Here is a 17619-nt window from a genome sequence, read left to right as displayed (position 1 = left end):
TGCTGTGGAATGACGTTCCTGTGGTGGTTGTGAAATAATGTCGCGGAGCACTTTTCATCTACGATTGCAGATGTTGCGAAATTAACTGTAAAGGAACTGTCAATGATTGCAAGTGCCAAGCCACACATAGCCGTGAAGGAAGAAACATTTATTTGTTCATTTGTACCACTGCCGTGCTTTACATGTATTTAATGTAGCTGAAATGTTCCAATTTTTTACGATGCATCGGGTAACCACCTCACAACTTGTTTTCAGTGGTTGCCTTCATTGAGTAAAAAAACGGAAAACAGCGTACATGTCCACAAGAGAGCACAGGTGGTCCTGACGGACTGAGGACACTTGTTAGTTTGCTTGGCTCAATAGCTTTTTGATGTCGCCCTCGATGTCACTCGTGAGGAACCTGCGGCTGTAGCGCTTGAAAGGCACGCCGTCTGACCCGATGAGGAACTTCTCAAAGTTCCAGGATACGTCGTTCCTGCACACAGGACTCCAGATGATGAACTTGGGGTCGCTCATCAGGCTGGTGGGGTCATCGCTGGGGAAAGGGAGGCTCTCCCTCAGAAACATGAACAGTGGATGGGCATCCTTTCCGTTCACGTCCACCTTCTCCAGGAGCTGGAACTTAGGCTCGAAGCCGTTCCCGGGTCGGACGTATTTCAACGATGGGAGGATTTCATCATTCTTGCAGTTCTCCTGCACATAAAAAAACCCCCAGTAAAAATGGCATCAATGGTCGGGAAGGTTGATGCCATTATTTTCAAAGACCAAAAACAGTATGAGTATTCACTGTTTACAGATACCAGTGCATTTCATGAATAAATTTCAAATTCAGATGTGGAGGACTTGATTGGTTTCAGATGTTTTGTTTGCCATAAGGATTGCTGATTGGTATCAGCAGCCTTCATTAACTCCTCGATACTTTGAAATAAGGCTGGTATCGGACTGAATACTCACCTATCTTAGTAAGAACACAGCATATGGTTAGGGACAATGTCTTGCTTAACAAACCATGAATCCAAAATCTGGTTAGGTTACTTTCTGGAGAATGTGTCTTGACCTTCTTCCTGCTTGACTAGCAGCACTATTTACCAAACAATGGGCAACTGTTGATGACTTACCAAGAGACGGTATCACTGGTCATAGACGTTTAGGCATTAACTCCATTGTAAACAGCAACGTCTCTTTGTGTTGAGAAGTAGTAAACTGCTGGGTCATTTCCTCATTCCAACAACGGAGATTAAAACCCCAAATTTTGGAGATTAAAACCCCAAATTTCAGGCTGTGGGTGTGTACCCATATATGAGACATTTTCACTCATTAGAAGACACGCATCCCGCGTTTTGGGTGGGTGTCTCTTTAGATGTGTTAAGTTTTTCTTTTTTGTTCACAGTAGCCATGCACTTAGGACTTGATAAACCTGAAACTCTGCTCATTTAAAGTAAAACAATAGCACAATTAGCCAAATTATTCAAATGGAAAGTTGCGCATTCGCTCAAAATATTCTACATGTATTTATAACATTATGGAGGAAACGCGCGCTGTGTACGTTTAGATGCATTACTATAAACAACTCAAATGTGGCTGGAAAAAAATTGTAAATATTAAGAGGACAAGGAAAAAGAAGAAAACACGTTACTCATCATTTGTTTTGCTTACCTGGTGACCAAACTGGTTGCAGGGCACACCCAGGATAACGAGTCCCTTGTTGGCGTATCGCTCATGGAGCTCGTTCATCTGGGTGTAATCCCTGGTGGTCGTCCCTCAGAGAGACGCGACGTTCTCAATGAGGACCACTTTGCCCTGAAGTGAGGAGAAATTATAAGCTTCCCCCGTTAGCAGTTTGGCCGTGAGGTCGTAGAATCGTTTGGCCATTGCGGAGCTCGAAATTGTAGCGTCGGATGAAAGTCTGTGCGTAAAACGACTGACCCACTTCCCGAAAGTCTGGACAAAACCTTGAGGTGTGCAGAAGAACCGCCCCCATTTATCGAGATAGGAAGATAGTTCCACGCCTACCAGCACTGTAAGACGTTAAACACAAAGAGGAGCCCGTTACACGTGTGAAAACTTGAATGCATTTCATTTGGTTATTTAAATCCCAATGAAACTGTGAAACTCTCATAGTACACAATTATAACGATAACAACACAACTGGAATTTAACGAAATTTGACACGCTGCAATGTACTTGCGCAGATATCCTGCTTTGGATGGTGATGTTTATATTCACACTCTATGCCAATATGTGTAATGTGCGTTAAGATTGCTGTAAACCACCCAATAAGGAGCATTTTGCTTCCAAAGCAAGCGATCTATGCAAGAAACCGTGTGTAAATATGCTCTGAGTAAAATGTGCTTTGGAAGGAAACAAAATGTTTACGTTGCATGACCGAAGATAGAAATCAACCAATAGATCGCAATATGTTTGTTTAATACATTTGGAAAGTTGCACATTTCTGTGGTATTCTCTTCCTTCTCCCAATGTTTGTTAATTGTAGACGGTGCCCAAGCAGGGCGGATGACGTATGGCTCGTTGGCGGGAAATATGTTTAGGAAGTAGAGCTTGTTGCGGAAAAGGTCATCTGTGAAAACCCATCTGTGTGGCAAACAGCGCTCTTCAAGGTATTTATTATTATTGTTGTTTTTATCCTTTGTAAAATCAAAATCATTAGGTTGTTATAACTGTGACACCTATGTATATCATTTGTTACTGTTTGCTGTCGTTGACATGACTCGCTAACCTTAGCTTGGACATTTTCCGCGTATTGTAAATACTCTAAAGTTGTGTGAAATACCCTTTGTTGCTAGCCCGTTTTTGTATGTAGCAACCTTTGTGTTTCTGTCTATCAGATGATGAGGAAAAAACGAGGCTCGTCTGTGGTTAATGAAGAAAAACACGCCCCTTCCTCGACTAGTAAGTTAGATAAAACATCCAAGGCACATCACAAATATTACTGCAGCGCCAAAATGATTACACAGTTTATAGTGATTCTGAAGTAAATGAAAAAAATAAAATAAAAAGAGGAATCTTACGACAGATTGCTTCTGTATTGACTCTGAATGTACAAGTGGGATGAGCAGATTTTTTGGGGGGTGTGTTTCAGGTTCTCAGGTTTTTCAGGTTTTCAGCCTCGTTCTCTGACCACCCCAAAAGCTTATGAAATTCTAAATTATTTGCCTTATGTGGTAGCAATTTTTCAGTAAACACTCATAGATTTTAAAAGTGGCCCTTGCATCCCTCAATTTATTTGTATGGCCCTCAGAGAAAAAAGTTAGGACACACCTTTATTTAGAGACAACGGATCTAATAACTTGAGCATGGCAGAGATCACATTCAAACTCCATACCTCAGAATTATCACGAAAGCATACAATACACCCAATCACTGTGATAGGCACAAGAAAAAAAATGTAAAAATAAAATTTAAATTTGTTTGGCCTTCCTCAAGAAGACACGTTTGTGCTTTGCTTCTGTTTGTCCCAAAGTGGATGGACATTAAGTTTCTCAAGGCATACTTCTGATTTTGGAACTCAACCTTGTGTCGCCTGTCAAAAATATCCATGCTTCTCTTTGCTTGCCTCCATTTTGCTGATGTCCTTGACCAATAAGTCACAGCTACCACATTAGCTTTTCCTGCAACACAGTCTGGCGTCATGTGGTTAGCACTGAGATCCTTGCAAAGCCTCCCCCGTTACTCTCATGGCGTTTGACTTTCGATCGACTGTTTATTGTCATTAGACTGCATTTGAATGCACTGTGTGCACTGCATACATAGTCAGCGGCTATTGCTAATGCGGGAGATTTTTGCAGTGACAGTGTTTTTGATTAGCTAACCACGAATGAAGTGCTTCTCAATTTTTTTTTCTCGCAAAGGCCCCCCTAAGAAAGAGAAAAATTTCACGCCCCCACTTGCCGCGGCGACTGTATATAAGATCATTATCTATTAAAACAAATGGTATAAGTATACCTAAAATTGTATCCTTTTTTCAATCTTAACACAACAAAAAAAAGCAATATAAATAATCTTTCAACAAAAGCTAACTTTTAGGCCTAAATGTTAACTTTTGAGCTTGTTCCTTGGGGTCATATGCACCCCCCGACATCGCCTTGTGGCCCCACTACTATTTGAGAAGGACTGCACTTACTGTATGCAGCATAGCTTACCATCAGCAGTAAATATCAAAATAAGCCTCCCTTGTTTAAATTAGCAATGCAAATAATTATATTGCCCATATTACACTACCTGCACATTGTATACTAATTTTGTTTTGTTTCCACGCAGATGCAAAGAAGAGTCGCATCACTAGTCGCCAGTCTAAAGTGTCTGCTCCAGAAGAAACAACTGAAAATGTATTTAATATGTTTGTACAAGAGGCAGGCGTGACACTGACACATGGCAGTGCCTCCAATGAGATTGGTAAGTCTCAAAAGGCGTGTAGTGGTTTCATTTTAACCCACCATGCATGGTCATGTGTCTCTATCACTCTACCAAGCTGTTGACCAGGTGGTGTTTCAAAAAAGGATAAAGCAAAAGCTACTGAAAAGTTCCAGGTACCCTGGTGTGAGTATAAACTTCTCAGATTTTTTTTTTTTTAAAGAGAGATTTCACTCAGTTAACATTTACTCATCATCTTAGAAAATCAATCTGTTAATATCAGATTTGAAGAAATTTCCACCCCATTTCAATAAAGACTTCTTGCCATTTCATTGCACAGATTTTGCAGGAATTTATCAGTGGCCTGGAGTCTCACATTGAGGATGCAGACAAGTTTAGGGATTGCCTCCTTCCTTGTGTTCCAAGACTGCCTGATGACGACACCAGGTGACTTTCAATCAAATTCAACACGTGTATGATAACATCAGTGATATGCACAACTGAGATGTGTAATGCATATTGTTGTTATGTAGCTGTGTCAGTTCCTTCCAGGAAAGTCTACTGCGCATGCTGCTTGGCATTGAGATGCTTCAGGTATGACCCCCCCCCCCCCACACACACACACTCAAAAAAAATAAAAATCTGAAATCTGAAAATTCATATATTCACTACTAATGTCTGCTCCACTTATTAATATAGTCTCTCGTCATTAACACCTTGCTTGAGAAACTACCTGAATATATGCTCAACAGGTCAGACTGCATGTTTATAAACTTAAGTATTCTTATTTTGGGTTGCCTTAAGTCCCGCCATTGTAATTGTGATGGGACCACGTTTTTTTCCACAGTGTTGATGATGCCGGACTCAGTATTCCGCGCATGATTATCAACCAGCTCAAGTGGCTTGACAGAGTGGTGGAAAGCAAGGTAGTCATTCCTTTAACGACATGCTTGATTGTTTACTCTGCAGGCATTCTTTTTAATGGCTGTGTTTAATGCAGGAGCTGGGAGCCAAGCTCATGGAGCTGCTGGCTGTGGCTCCTGTGGACATCCAGCGTGATATCATCACCAGCCTGCCAGAAATACTGGAAGACTCACAGCACAATGATATCGCCAGGGAGCTCAAGTATGTGCTGTAGACTCACAGCGAGAAGCATAGCGGAGAACATTTTGCTCAAAATCTCATTTCATGCAGTTCTTTACTGAAGGAGAAAACTCAGTTGACTGTGGCAATTTTGGATGCTCTCTCAAGTTTGAACCTCAGCCCTTCATTACTGATTGAGGTACTTACTCCAAGGCAATCTGTTGTTTGTTTTGGAATGTTTACGATATCGTCATATAGTTTGTCATTGCTTGTAAATCATAAACAATAGGGAACCTACCAGCAATGATTTACGCATGCTTGCTGTTTTTAAATGTTGAACTAGATTTTTAAATTATGTTTCCTTATGGCCTTCCTTGATGAAAATCATCTATGGTATGCTTGTAGAATAACTGCTCCCTGACTGCAATAAGGCCAATTTAATGTCCAGGGGATATGAAGAAACTCAAATGTTTTATTATTTGGGGATTTTTACAGACGGCTCTATCCCAAAGTAGGGCATTAACATAATTGTAAATATATTATTATATGCTTATATATTTTTCTTTTAAATACCTCCTAATACAAACTCGCAGTGTAATGTTGCTATCCAAATATTTCCACACCTAATTGTGGTTCTAACATGCTCCCTTTAACCGCATACTGTAAGTATGAAGATATCTGTAATCATATTCTCTCAGGTGCGTGAAGCTGTGATGACCACCTTGGCTGCTGTGCAACTTGAAGACTTGCCTGTGGTGGTCAAATTTATTCTGCATTCTATCTCAGCATCTGATGCATATGAGGTCAGTTTTTTCATTTGGGGTAAAATAAAGGATAACTTTTCCTAAATGTACTCCATGGGCATAATATCTATTTGAAATAATCCTCTTGAAGTTACAACTGCAATAAAATATATATATTCTTAAAAGTAATATCTCTCTGACCCTGCATTTAAAGGCATTTTTTACAGTTTTTGTATTAGATCTCATTAGAATATGTGATACATGTCAGAGGGAAAGCGGGCGTTCATGTGTTATTTGTTTGTTGGCAGGTGGTGTGTGCACTCCGTCGGAATCTACAACTTGAACAGTGTGTCCTCCCTTCTGTGTTGCAAGCATCTCAGAGTCGTCTTAGCAGCAAAGGAGCAGCAACGTATGACTCATCACTTACTTAAAATAAATGAATGCATAATGATGCTAAAATATAATTATACATTACCGCTATGTTTTTTTTTTTTTTTTTATGTGTATCAGGTCCAACTCGACTACAGCAAGCACTGGCAGCCAGAACGTCATTACCCTGATCCTGGATGCCATTAAGTTGGCTGTGCGCTTCCAGAAGACAATATCTGAGGCTTGGCTCAAGGTGCACAACTGTTTGGATTCATCTCTTGGCAAAAACTTTTATTTCAAAGGCACTGCATTGTGTACTGTGTTTTCTGCAGGCAATCGAGTCTGTGGAAGAAGCAGAGGACCACAGGGTGACTGGCATATTTTAAGTATATGTAATTCATAATGTATATACTGTACTTAGAAGTGTCCCTGCAATTTTACAGTAAGAAATATGACTAGTATAGGTTTAACTGGTGTTACTTGCAAGCCATCAAGAAAGACTTGCTCAACCTTTTAATTGACACCTTCACAGAGGAATTTATTTAATCAAATGTTAAGAACTGTGTTATTAGTATTATTGTCGTAAAACATCATCACAATAAGCTTTAAGTTGTTGACTTTTGGAGGGATTTTGTTGTATTTTCTAATCTGCTGTGCGTCCCTGTATTTTAAAATTATGTTGCTGCGTTTTCAGATGATAGACTTGCTTGTTCTGTTCATCCTACACTCCACCAACGCCAACCAGAGTCGTCGGGGTGCCGAAAAGGTGCTGAAGACCAAAGTAAGGACTGGTCTGATTCTTGAACCGCTCCTGCAAAAGACCTTTAAGGATAGCAAACAGGCAAGTACATTCACTGACACGTCTGGATGGATTAGTCATTATTTGACAAGGTGTGTTTCATCCTGGCAGGACCTGCGAGGATATTTTGCATCCATCTTAGCTTTGTCGCAGAGTTTGCTGCGTTCGCCAGATCCCTGCGTTGTCCCATTCGCTGGGCATATGTATCGGCATTCCTTCACTGCTTTTGATACTTACTGCCAGCAGGTTGCCATTTTTGTTTAAAGACACAAATGTGAGTCATTCAAAACTTTTCATAAAACGTGCTTGATGTCTTCTGTTGCAGGAGGTTGTGGGCTCACTGATGACCCATGTCTGCAGTGGTGTCGGCGGCGAGGTGGACATGGCCCTTGAGCTGCTCTGCGCCTTGGTTACTGAAAAACCCACAGAAATGGGGCCGTATGCTGTTTTTGTTAAGGTTAGGCCAAGGTTATTTATCTGGTTTTGCTAAACAGAAAAACATTTGAGTAGTTGAAAAGAAAACAGAGTGATGCTTCCTGACAAGGACAGTAGACTTTCTCCTGAAAACCATTGAGATCACATTTATTATTATTGTATCTTCAGACAAAGAGTCTAAATAAATTGTAGTCTAATGTTATAGTAGTTTATTTTTAATTCAAATTAATTACACATTAATTACACAAATGTCTTCTTGCAAATTAAAAGGGGATTCTATTTATCTTTTCATGAGTTTTGTCCGTATCATCCTGCTGATGTTAACTTAGTGCAGATTTTTTAGTCTGCTGCTCACAACATTTTCTACAGGGAATTCTGGACTACCTGGACAACCTCACTTCACAGCAAATTCGCAGACTTTTCTTTCTGCTGAGCAGGCTGGCATTCGGATCACAACAGGGTGCACACATCCAGGTGCGTTCTGCTGAATAGTTAATCAAAATTGTAGAATGCAATTTAAAAAATTTTTAAGGCTGTGATTTAGGAGGGATGGGAAAAAAAAAACAGGAGCTCCTATGTCTCCCAGCTAAAAAAGGATACAGATCCTCCATTCTAAAAGTACATTCACTCGCAGCTAAAGAGAACAGATTCAAATACAAGAGTGAACAAAAACACTTGAGTGTGATTGTTTTTTTTTTTTTTGTATTTCTCTATTTCATTCCACCCTATTTGTAATATCTGTGATCCCTTGACCTCCATCTGACATTCATTCATCGATTCAGGACGACATGCATATTGTGATCCGCAAACAACTCTCCAGCACCGTGCCCAAATACAAGCGTATCGGGATCATTGGTGGCGTTATGATCATTGGCAGCATGGGGGCACTCAAGTATGAGCCACAGTGTCATATTTTTATTCTATCTGTGCATTGTATTTCCTCATCATACATTTTGCGCAACCAGACCTAAAGCCAAAGATGCCCAGACCAACTCATTACCACCAGAGACATTCAGACAGGTACGCATCCAAACAATTTACACATCATTTCATTCAGATTGGTTTTCATAGTGGTTCGTTTCAAGTTTGTTTGACTCATTTTTTGGGCTATTTTGCTTCTTGTTGCAGTTGTCAGCCTTGTTGGAGTTGATGCAGTCCAGTAGTGACACTTCAGCTGAAGCTGCAGCTTTGTACTGTGATGAGTTGGCCAATTTGATTCAAACATCTACTCTGGACCCACAAGTACAGGTAAGTAGGAGTACCCATTCTAACAAATAAGAAATTATGTGTGCTGTTGATCTTTTTGGTAATCTCATCTTTGGGAATTTATTTTTGGGGGAAAAAAAAAAAAAGTAAGTCAGTTCATTCTTTGTTGGTTCTCTGCCTGTTTAATATTAGCCGAGAAAAAAAGTGAGGATTTGATTTATTTTCTTCACAATAGCCAAAATGCAGATGTCTGTTTTCATTCAACCAATGACATTTCATTATTCAATATGTTCTGTTGCATGCTATTCTTTTTCTTCACGCGCAGGAAAAGATCAGCAACAGAATCTTAGATGTCTTCCAGGCTGACTTTGTGGTTGATCTGGGTCCAGATATATCAGGGTCAGTGACGGGCGGCTGGAACTCATCTTCATTTGCGCTTTTGATCATTAAACCTTTTGTATTAATGCTATCTAACAGGTCGTTCCCCTTCCCAGCCCGCGTCATGTATGACCTAGACGAGGATGAGAGTCAAGGAGGCATTGCCATCAACTTGATGCCTTTGCTAGCCAAAGACATGAACAGCAGGGCCGAGCAGCACAGTCAAGACAAAAAGGATAACAAGTCAGTTACTTTAAAGTCATCTATCTGGTTTCAAGATTTAACTGACAACCAGAGAACATAACATTTCTTTTGTCAGCAGGAGTTCTCTATGCCTGTCCTCATTTTTCCGCCTGCTGCGGTTTTGTGAAGAGAAACAGAACCAAGGCGACTTAGAGGAAATTGATGCTTTACTGGGTGAGAAAATAATTGCAGTTGATTCTAAGCCATCTCATTCTTCGTGTTGTAGCGGTAAACATAACTTGAATAATTGTGTGCGCATGTTGTGGGATTGCAGGCTGCCCTCTCATTCTAACAGACATGGATGTTGTCGAAAAAATAGACAGCCTGTCCAAAACGGAGAAAGAATTCATCTGCACGTTGCTATTTCACACCATCAACTGGTTCAGAGAGGTAACTGCACACAGTTTATGGTGGCGGACATAAATGAGGCAAATAAACAAACAAAAAATGCAAACGCCTTAAGAAAACACAGTTTTCAAAAACATGTAATCAAAGAGAGAATTTTAATAGGTTTGTTATTGGGTTTGGTCTACCAACTTTTTCATTCAACAAAACAGATATTCTGAGATGCCAAATGTATTCAATTATAAAGCTGTCGCCATAATGTCAGGTGTGTGTTGGCAGGTGGTCAATGCATTCTGTAAGCTCAAGGACAAAGAGATGAAGATGAAAGTGATGACCCGTCTGCAGAACATCACCTACCTTCAGACCTTGTTGGAAAAGGCTTTAGCTGGTGGGAATTACATGCACGGTAGCGATTCTCATAACAAGCCTCATTGAGTTTTAAAATGATTTTAGGTACTCCTGGTTATGTTCCACCTGTTGCTAACTTTGATGGAGAGAGCATAGACTTGATTGTGCCCACCACCTCTGCTCCTTTAAACAAAACAAAGAAAAGTAAGCAATGAAGATATTTTATATCATAGCTCTAAAAGATCTATGAACAGGTACTGAAAGGATATGTTTTGAATATGCTTTCAAGATGGTTCTGGAAAGAAGAGGAAGGCGCCTCAGAAAAATTCCTCCCAAGGTGGCTCTCCAGTGGAAGACAAGGTAGAAGAAGATGAAACACAGCAGGTAAATAATCCAACTGATGTTTTTTTTTTTTTTTTTTTTAGTTCTGCTCCATCTTTTTATGCCAGTGAGCAGGGTGCAAGCTGAGTCAGCCAAAACAGAACCTTCCGAAATCTGTCAAATTTAAAAAGTCCTTTTATACTTCGTCTTAGATCATAGGTGTCAAACTCCAGTCCTCATGGGCCGTTACCCTCCATGTTTTTGATGCCTCTCTCTCAAACACACCTGATTCAAATGTTTAGAATCATTATCAAGTTCCTGCTGAGCCTGCTGATGAGCTTATCATTTGAATCCGGTGTTTTGTGTTGAGAAACCTGGAAAACATGCAAGATACAGGTCCTCGAAGACCGGAGTTTGACACCTGTGATTTAGATGTTCATAGTAAACAAAATCAAAACTTGCAAAAAAGAAAAACTGTAAATGTAGGTTCGTGTCATAATTTAATCAGCACAAGACCAATGAAACCCTTGACTTGTGGACTGTTGTGTGTAATGAGCTTTTACTTGTTCTTAAAGGAGCCAGAGAAGGAAAAGGAGAAAGAGAAGGAGACACGACAGGGCGTCAACCTTGCGTCCTACAGGCCATTTTTCAGGGAGCTCGACATGGAGATTCTCAATGTGCTGCAGTGTGAAATGCGAGCCCGCCCAACACCGAACTCTGAGGTGACACATTGTGTCCTTTCCAATGGGACCCCGTTATCAAAATTTCAAATTAAAATGTACGTTAACAGTTCACAATATGTTTTGAATCTACTTTAGAAGCAACAGGAGGTTCTGTTGGGTCCGGCAGAGCTGGTTTTCCTGTTGGAGGACATGCTTCGTAAACTTGAGTTTCGACTGACGGCTTCCCCGGCTAAGAGAATGCCTTTTCTCAAGGTGCAACAAGCACATAAAACGACTCCACGGGCCATAGCATTACATTCACCCAGACAACCTAATCACATCCATTACAAGAGAATATAGCACAGAACATGAACTGATTTAATTGGAAAACCATATTTTATGATTTTTAATACGTCCAGACATTAATTCGTAGGTACTGTACTTATTATTTTTGCCATTTTTTTGTCAAGCATTTGGTGAAAGGGGATGCTAAAAAAGGCTGAGACTAAAAGAATTAAATACTGAAGTAATTACTTTAAGTACTAAAGGAATTGATTACCCTATTTATAAGTACTAAAGGAATTGATTGCTTTAGGGGTTAAAGAATTAAAATAATCAATAACAGAAATTCAATCACAGGTAGCCATATTCAGGTCACAGATAGACAAACAAAGTCACATTTATACCCTTGTACAATTTAGAGCATTCATTGAACCTCAAGAATGTTTTCTGAATATGGGAGGAAGCCGATGTACATGTCACACCTGACATGTTTTCTGGATTCGGTCATGTGACGTTCGCAATGTGAGCTCAAAGACACATTGACTTCAGTTTCATCCAAAGCCATTCTTTATTTATTGTCATATGGTTACAGATGAGGGCTGACAAGAGTGCGGGCTTCTCCCACCTCCAACAGAAGAACCCCAACGATGTTGCTTCGTTCTGTGTCCAGATGCTGCCTGCTCTCTGCTCTCACTTGGAGAACTGCCATAACTATTTTCAGGTAGAAAAAAAAAAGAAAGACTAGGATTAAAAAAAAACATCCTTAGTTCAACTTCTGAGTTGTGTCTTTAGACATATCTCGCTGATAACGACGGTATTGTGGACGGGCCCAACACGGACACTCAGGAGCACCAGTTAATATCTTCTTCCTGCCAGCTACTGTTGCAAGTCTTCAACAGTATCTTCAGCTGGTGAGCAGGAGAGTCATTAGTGTTTTTTGTGCCTGGAGGTATCTTAGCTCACTCAATTTGTATGTGTGTGTGTGTGGGTGGTCATGGAAATGACAGGTCTGGGTTCAGCCAGCCGGTCCATCGGAGCTTACTGAAGAACGCTTTGGGAGTTTTGGCAAATCGGGTGAAAGATGGAGGAGCCGAGCTGAACCTGGAGCTGCTTGTTCAGTGAGTACGAAGCTTTAAGAATACTGCTACCGATTTCAATTGTGCTGTTACTTTAGGTGCATTAAATTTGGCCTTTTTGTTCTCAGACACAGCTTTGAATACCTGCTGAAATTCCGCAGTACCGTTCCGAATCTCAGCTCAGCTCTGTGCCTCTCCCAGCTGTTGTCCACAATTTCAGAGAAAGGAGGCAACCCCGCTGCTTATAGGGAACAGACCGGTTAGTCGGGCATCCTTTTAGCAATCGCATCACCTTTACGATCAGTGGCACTTCCATGATTACTGGTGGGTCTTTTCTTCCACTTAGCTTCTCTTGCGCGGGAATTCCTGACTCAACCGTGGGTGACAGTCAGTGGTGAAAAGCAACGAGGGACCAAATTCAATGAAGCACTCCACACTCTCCTTAGGTATGTCAACTTAACATTATTGGAAAGTCGTCACATTAGGAACAAATACATTTATGTGCCATTACGAATTACACTTACACTTAAACTTTTTTTTTTTTTTTTTTGTAAATCAATACATATTGGGACTGAGCCTTAGAGGCATTGTTTGTAGATTTAAAACTGCTACCAAGATTTGAATGCAGCTTCATTTAATGAATGCTTGTGAAATCCAACGTACTGTAAGTGGTCAAGCAGAAGCCTAGTTACTGGCTGGGGATGCGCGCGTCTGTGCACAGTAAAAAACTGACATCTACGTCACAAATTCTGTTTCTGATTGGTTGATTTTCCTCCGACGGACCGATTTCTTAAAAATCTAATTACAGCTACATGATGGTACCATAGAGGTGTAATTTATGTTTATTCCTAGTTTTGTGAATGCAGTACTGTCTGCTCATATTGGCAGTTTCAACACATTTATTCATTTATTTTTTTAATTGAAGCGCAAAGTTTCCATTAATACAGGGGTGTCAAACTCATTTGTATCATGTCATTTATTTTATCATTTACTCCAAGTAAATTTGAAGTGTCATCACACGTTGACACATTTTAAAATCCGAGGTCACTAAAAACTGTTCAAAAGGGGTTCTGATAACAAAAAAATTGTAAAAGTTAAGCGACTTCTTGAAAATTTTATATTTTTTGCCAGAAACTTAATGTCATAATTAGCATAATAAAATTATGTGGTGGAAAGGAGTTGGCCCCCGGGCCTTGAGTTTGACACCTGTGTATTAATATACTGTACTGATGAAGGGAAAATAATTGGAGCTTATCTCATAAGATTGAGCCGCTCTTCTTTTTTATTGACTTTAAAACGCTGAAAAATATTTTGCCGCAGGTTAGCTTCTGAGTATAAATATTCTTTGTGGTCATAAACGAAAGCTAGTCTAAAGCCATGTTCATCTGTCCACAGCATCTACCTGGAGTATGTGGATGATGTCCTGAAGGCTGTGGAGGAAATAGTTAACGAAGGCTTCCCTCAAATTGTCAATGCATCAAAAGACGAGAGTTCTGCCGCCTGGCCGACACTCAGCAAGTGAATCAAATCATCGTCGTCATACTTAATATTTGTTTTTGTCAATATGAGTTTGAATTTTCAACTCTCTTCTCAAAGGCAGACATTCCTGGTCTTCTATAAAGTTTTGATGTCAGAGCTGGAGAAATCGGTCCGCAAGATTCCATCAGGCAAAATTGGTGACAATAGCGAGGTCCGCCACCAGATGGCAAAATAAACAACGTGTTCTTGTACAGTACAGTTACCAGCTATTTTTAATACACTCGTGCTTTTACAAAAATAGTTACACTCATGACACGAATAACCCTGTTGGTAAATTACCATGTTTCCAACAATGTCAATTTAAAAAATAGTATGATTATTTTGTAAATGCAGAAATGTTGCTACAGCTCATAATTTGACTCTCATATGGCTGTTGCGGTGTCTCATCATGTGGACAGTCAGTATATGACAGGCAATAACTTAATTTTTGTAACAGTGTCATCACACATCTCTGTTCTCTTCAGTCCCAGAGTGAAAAGCTTTTGACGTGGAACCTGGCAGTCCGGGACTTTCACATCCTGGTCAGCCTGGTAAAGGTGTGTCATCTGTTTGCCTTCTCTTGGCTCAAGGCCAACACTTTTGTTTGACCCCATCCTTTGTTGGTTCACTCATTTACCTTTTTTGGTCTCAACTAACCATGTCATGCAGGTGTTTGATTCGAGGCCTGTCCTTAATGTGTGCCTTAAGGTGAGTTTGATCCTAATGCTGAGTTCCATTTGAATGTTCTAAAGCAGTAGTTCTCCAATAGGAATATGCGAAGGCCCTTTAGGTGGTATGTGGCATGGGTGTCTGCAGATACACGCTAATCTATTTTTTTATGCATTTAATGTTTTGAAAGGAACAGTAGAGTTTTCTTTTCAAATAAAGAGCAAATTAATTGGAACGTGACTCAACTTATTTCAAAACTGTGTTATAGTGGTTTCTCCAGGTATCAGCAAATATAATTTAATGCCTTTTAAGGCCTTGGTAGGAACAGTAACATCTTTCTTTTCAAATGAAATGGAACACAAAACAACTTATTGCTAAATTGTGTTGTAGTGACTACTTTGCGAAACTTTGTACACCTTATTGTTATGTTTTTTATGCGTATTGCCATTAGTGACACAGTTTTCTGGCAGACTAGCTAGAAATAAAACAGATGACCTTACACAATCGATTTTATGGAGTTGAATAAAGTAGGCCTCGGTATACCACAAATGTAACTTGAAAGTTGAATAAATCAGATGCTTTGAACTGTTTAGGTGGTCCTTCCTCTGTTCTAAAGGCGACTGAATTAATATTTTCTTCATGGGTAGTTTGGACGTCTTTTCTTGGAGTCATTCCTGAAGTTGGGGATGCCGCTGCTTGACTACAGTTTCAAAAGACACAAGGTGTGTATGAGATGTCTCTATTACAAGAACTAGAGCTTCACAAAACAGTGAAAGAACATTTAAAAAAAGAGAGAGAAAAGTACGAGCCAAATAAAGTTATTGCCAGTGCAATGACTAAGTCTGGCATTGTCTTCTTTTTTAGGAGGATGTGCAGAACCTGTTGAAGACTTTCCAGCTCAGTACCCGGCAACTCCATCACATTTGTGGACACTCTAAGGTTGCTACCTTCATAAGAACATTATGTTCGTACACTGCCCGGCCCGCCAAAAACAATCATATCGTACATTTCAATTATAAATTGAACCACCTTAAACTTTAGCCTGCATTTCTGAGTGAATTTTGCCATTGTCCTCTTAGCATATGACTGTGACAATAGGGAAGTAAACAACTTAATCTATTTATTACAACACAGATCAACCAGGACACAAGTTTGACCAACCACGTTCCAGCCTTGAAGAAGAGTCTGGAGCTGTTTGTCTACAGAGTGAAGGCCATGCTCACTCTCAACAACTGTCAGGAGGCCTTTTGGATGGGCAACCTTAAGAATCGCAACCTGAAGGTTTACATCAGTGGCTTGTTGGTGGACTGATCGAATCATGTACATATGATAATGTGCACCTGTATGCTGCAGGGTGAAGAGATTCTTACTCAAAGGACACAAGAAAGTGAGGGAGAAGAGGAAGAACAAATGGCTCCACAGGGCCGAACAGAGGAAGAGGTATTGACTACTTGCAGATGAGAGATTGCCAGACATTTTTTGAGTTTGACTCTTCAATTGTTGAAATTAGGGTGCTTTTTTTTATTGGCTGTATGAGTGTCTTTTAATCAGAAGTTAGAATACTAAAAGAAATGTATGCATGATAAACATAAAAATATGTTATTTGGATTTAATGAGTCGTCCTACACTACATTAGTGTTAACTTGCGCTGCTAGTTTACAACTGAAGGCATTAGGTAATGTTTTCAATGTGGTAAATAAGGTGCCATTCACAGCAACAAACTGATTTCAAGAATTCAAGGCACATGTGTCAAGTTGGTTGAATGGGCCGCTTTAAAAAGCAAGGGCGTTATGCAAACACAAAGGTGCAGAGTAAGCAGCGTGTAGCTTAAAAGTTTGGCAGGAGTGAAAAAGTGTCTATAATAAAGCCTCCAGCCACTGCTGCGCAAGTCTTGCCAAAGCACACTGTTGAAAGTAAATGAAGATAGTGTGCCTGATAAGATAACTAGGTTATCTATTCTACAGTCCTCCAGCAAGTGAATGATATTTTCTCAGTTCCCAGAACATGTTATCTGCCATTTATAATGATTTACATAAACACTGCGTTATGCAAAAAAGTTCTGAATGCCACTTGTGTGTTTTCCCTCAGGAGCAGGACAGCGACGCTGAAACGAAAAGGAGCAACATGGAGGAGAGTAGTGATCAGGATCCAACAGAGGACTCAGAAACATACTGATACTTCAGCGCATTTCCCAAGAAACATCTGCATAGGGGTACATCCAGGATTGGTCGCCAGGCAACCCTTCTCTATACTGTTTACAATGTTTTTTTTCAATTATTGTGCTTTAAAAATTTGTATTTTTTCCCCAAAATAATTGAAAATGTTCCTTGCTCTGTTGTGATTCATTTTGTCCTTATCTGCATGTAAACGTTCTTTTTTTTTCCATGAAAAGGTACAAATTGACTCCAGTCAAGCCTGTCATACAGGCCCAAAGTTTAAGTAAAGTACATAAGGAATTAAAACAAACAATAAACAAGACTTAGAAAGGCAGCAATTAAAATTCCTAAAAAACACACAATACGGTAGTCTCGTTTTCATTATGCGTGACATCACGTGATTAAAACCTTGATCGTTTGAACGTAAATGTCAAATAAATTCCATTGTTGTTTCTCTGCAAATCTTAATGCATCTGTTTAAAAAAAAAACGTTTAAATCTGACAAATCTGGCGTGAATCACACTAACCGCGAGATAAAAAGAATGCCACGGTTTAGTTTCCATGCTAATGAGCCCAATTTCGTCATCTCTGGACTGAACCACTACACACTAACAT

At 39.9% G+C, this 17619-nt stretch overlaps 2 protein-coding genes across 3 annotated transcripts; one reads left to right on the top strand and one right to left on the bottom strand.

Moving 5' to 3' along the window:
• Positions 1 to 127: 127 nt before the first annotated feature.
• On the bottom strand, positions 128 to 1987 carry gpx1b (glutathione peroxidase 1b). The gene is made up of 2 exons (XM_088422573.1): positions 1657 to 1987; positions 128 to 693 (listed from the first exon to the last, which is right to left on the bottom strand). Exons 1-2 carry the CDS (start codon positions 1870 to 1872, stop codon positions 343 to 345), a joined length of 567 nt encoding a protein of 188 aa, XP_088278699.1. The 5' UTR covers positions 1873 to 1987; the 3' UTR covers positions 128 to 342.
• Positions 1988 to 2567: 580 nt separating this feature from the next.
• fancd2 (FA complementation group D2) lies at positions 2568 to 17189 on the top strand. 2 transcript variants are annotated; one of them, XM_088422569.1, is made up of 44 exons: positions 2568 to 2618; positions 2847 to 2910; positions 4279 to 4413; positions 4490 to 4557; positions 4712 to 4818; positions 4905 to 4965; positions 5071 to 5123; positions 5219 to 5297; positions 5372 to 5496; positions 5566 to 5653; positions 6153 to 6257; positions 6506 to 6606; positions 6708 to 6819; positions 6899 to 6934; positions 7261 to 7407; positions 7477 to 7611; positions 7691 to 7822; positions 8170 to 8274; positions 8583 to 8692; positions 8766 to 8820; positions 8929 to 9048; positions 9332 to 9405; positions 9484 to 9627; positions 9707 to 9801; positions 9902 to 10017; positions 10252 to 10360; positions 10426 to 10524; positions 10610 to 10704; positions 11217 to 11363; positions 11460 to 11576; positions 12178 to 12306; positions 12378 to 12496; positions 12593 to 12703; positions 12790 to 12920; positions 13008 to 13107; positions 14057 to 14179; positions 14258 to 14351; positions 14665 to 14736; positions 14849 to 14887; positions 15496 to 15570; positions 15713 to 15787; positions 15983 to 16129; positions 16202 to 16288; positions 16937 to 17189. In XM_088422569.1, the coding sequence occupies exons 2-44, from the start codon at positions 2847 to 2849 to the stop codon at positions 17021 to 17023; spliced, it is 4323 nt and encodes a 1440-aa protein (XP_088278695.1). In that variant the 5' UTR covers positions 2568 to 2618; the 3' UTR covers positions 17024 to 17189. The 2 variants fall into 2 exon arrangements, with proteins under 2 accessions (XP_088278695.1, XP_088278694.1); XM_088422568.1 differs by having other exon boundaries at positions 9704 to 9801.
• The last annotated feature ends 430 nt before the right edge of the window (positions 17190 to 17619 follow it).

Source organism: Hippichthys cyanospilos, chromosome 9 (assembly GCF_059441005.1).
Source record: "Hippichthys cyanospilos isolate Australia breed blue-spotted pipefish chromosome 9, RoL_Hcya_1.0, whole genome shotgun sequence".
NCBI classification, from domain to species: Eukaryota; Metazoa; Chordata; class Actinopteri; order Syngnathiformes; family Syngnathidae; genus Hippichthys; species Hippichthys cyanospilos.
Note: the sequence above shows the minus strand (reverse complement) of the source record. Positions and strands in the feature narration are given on the sequence as shown.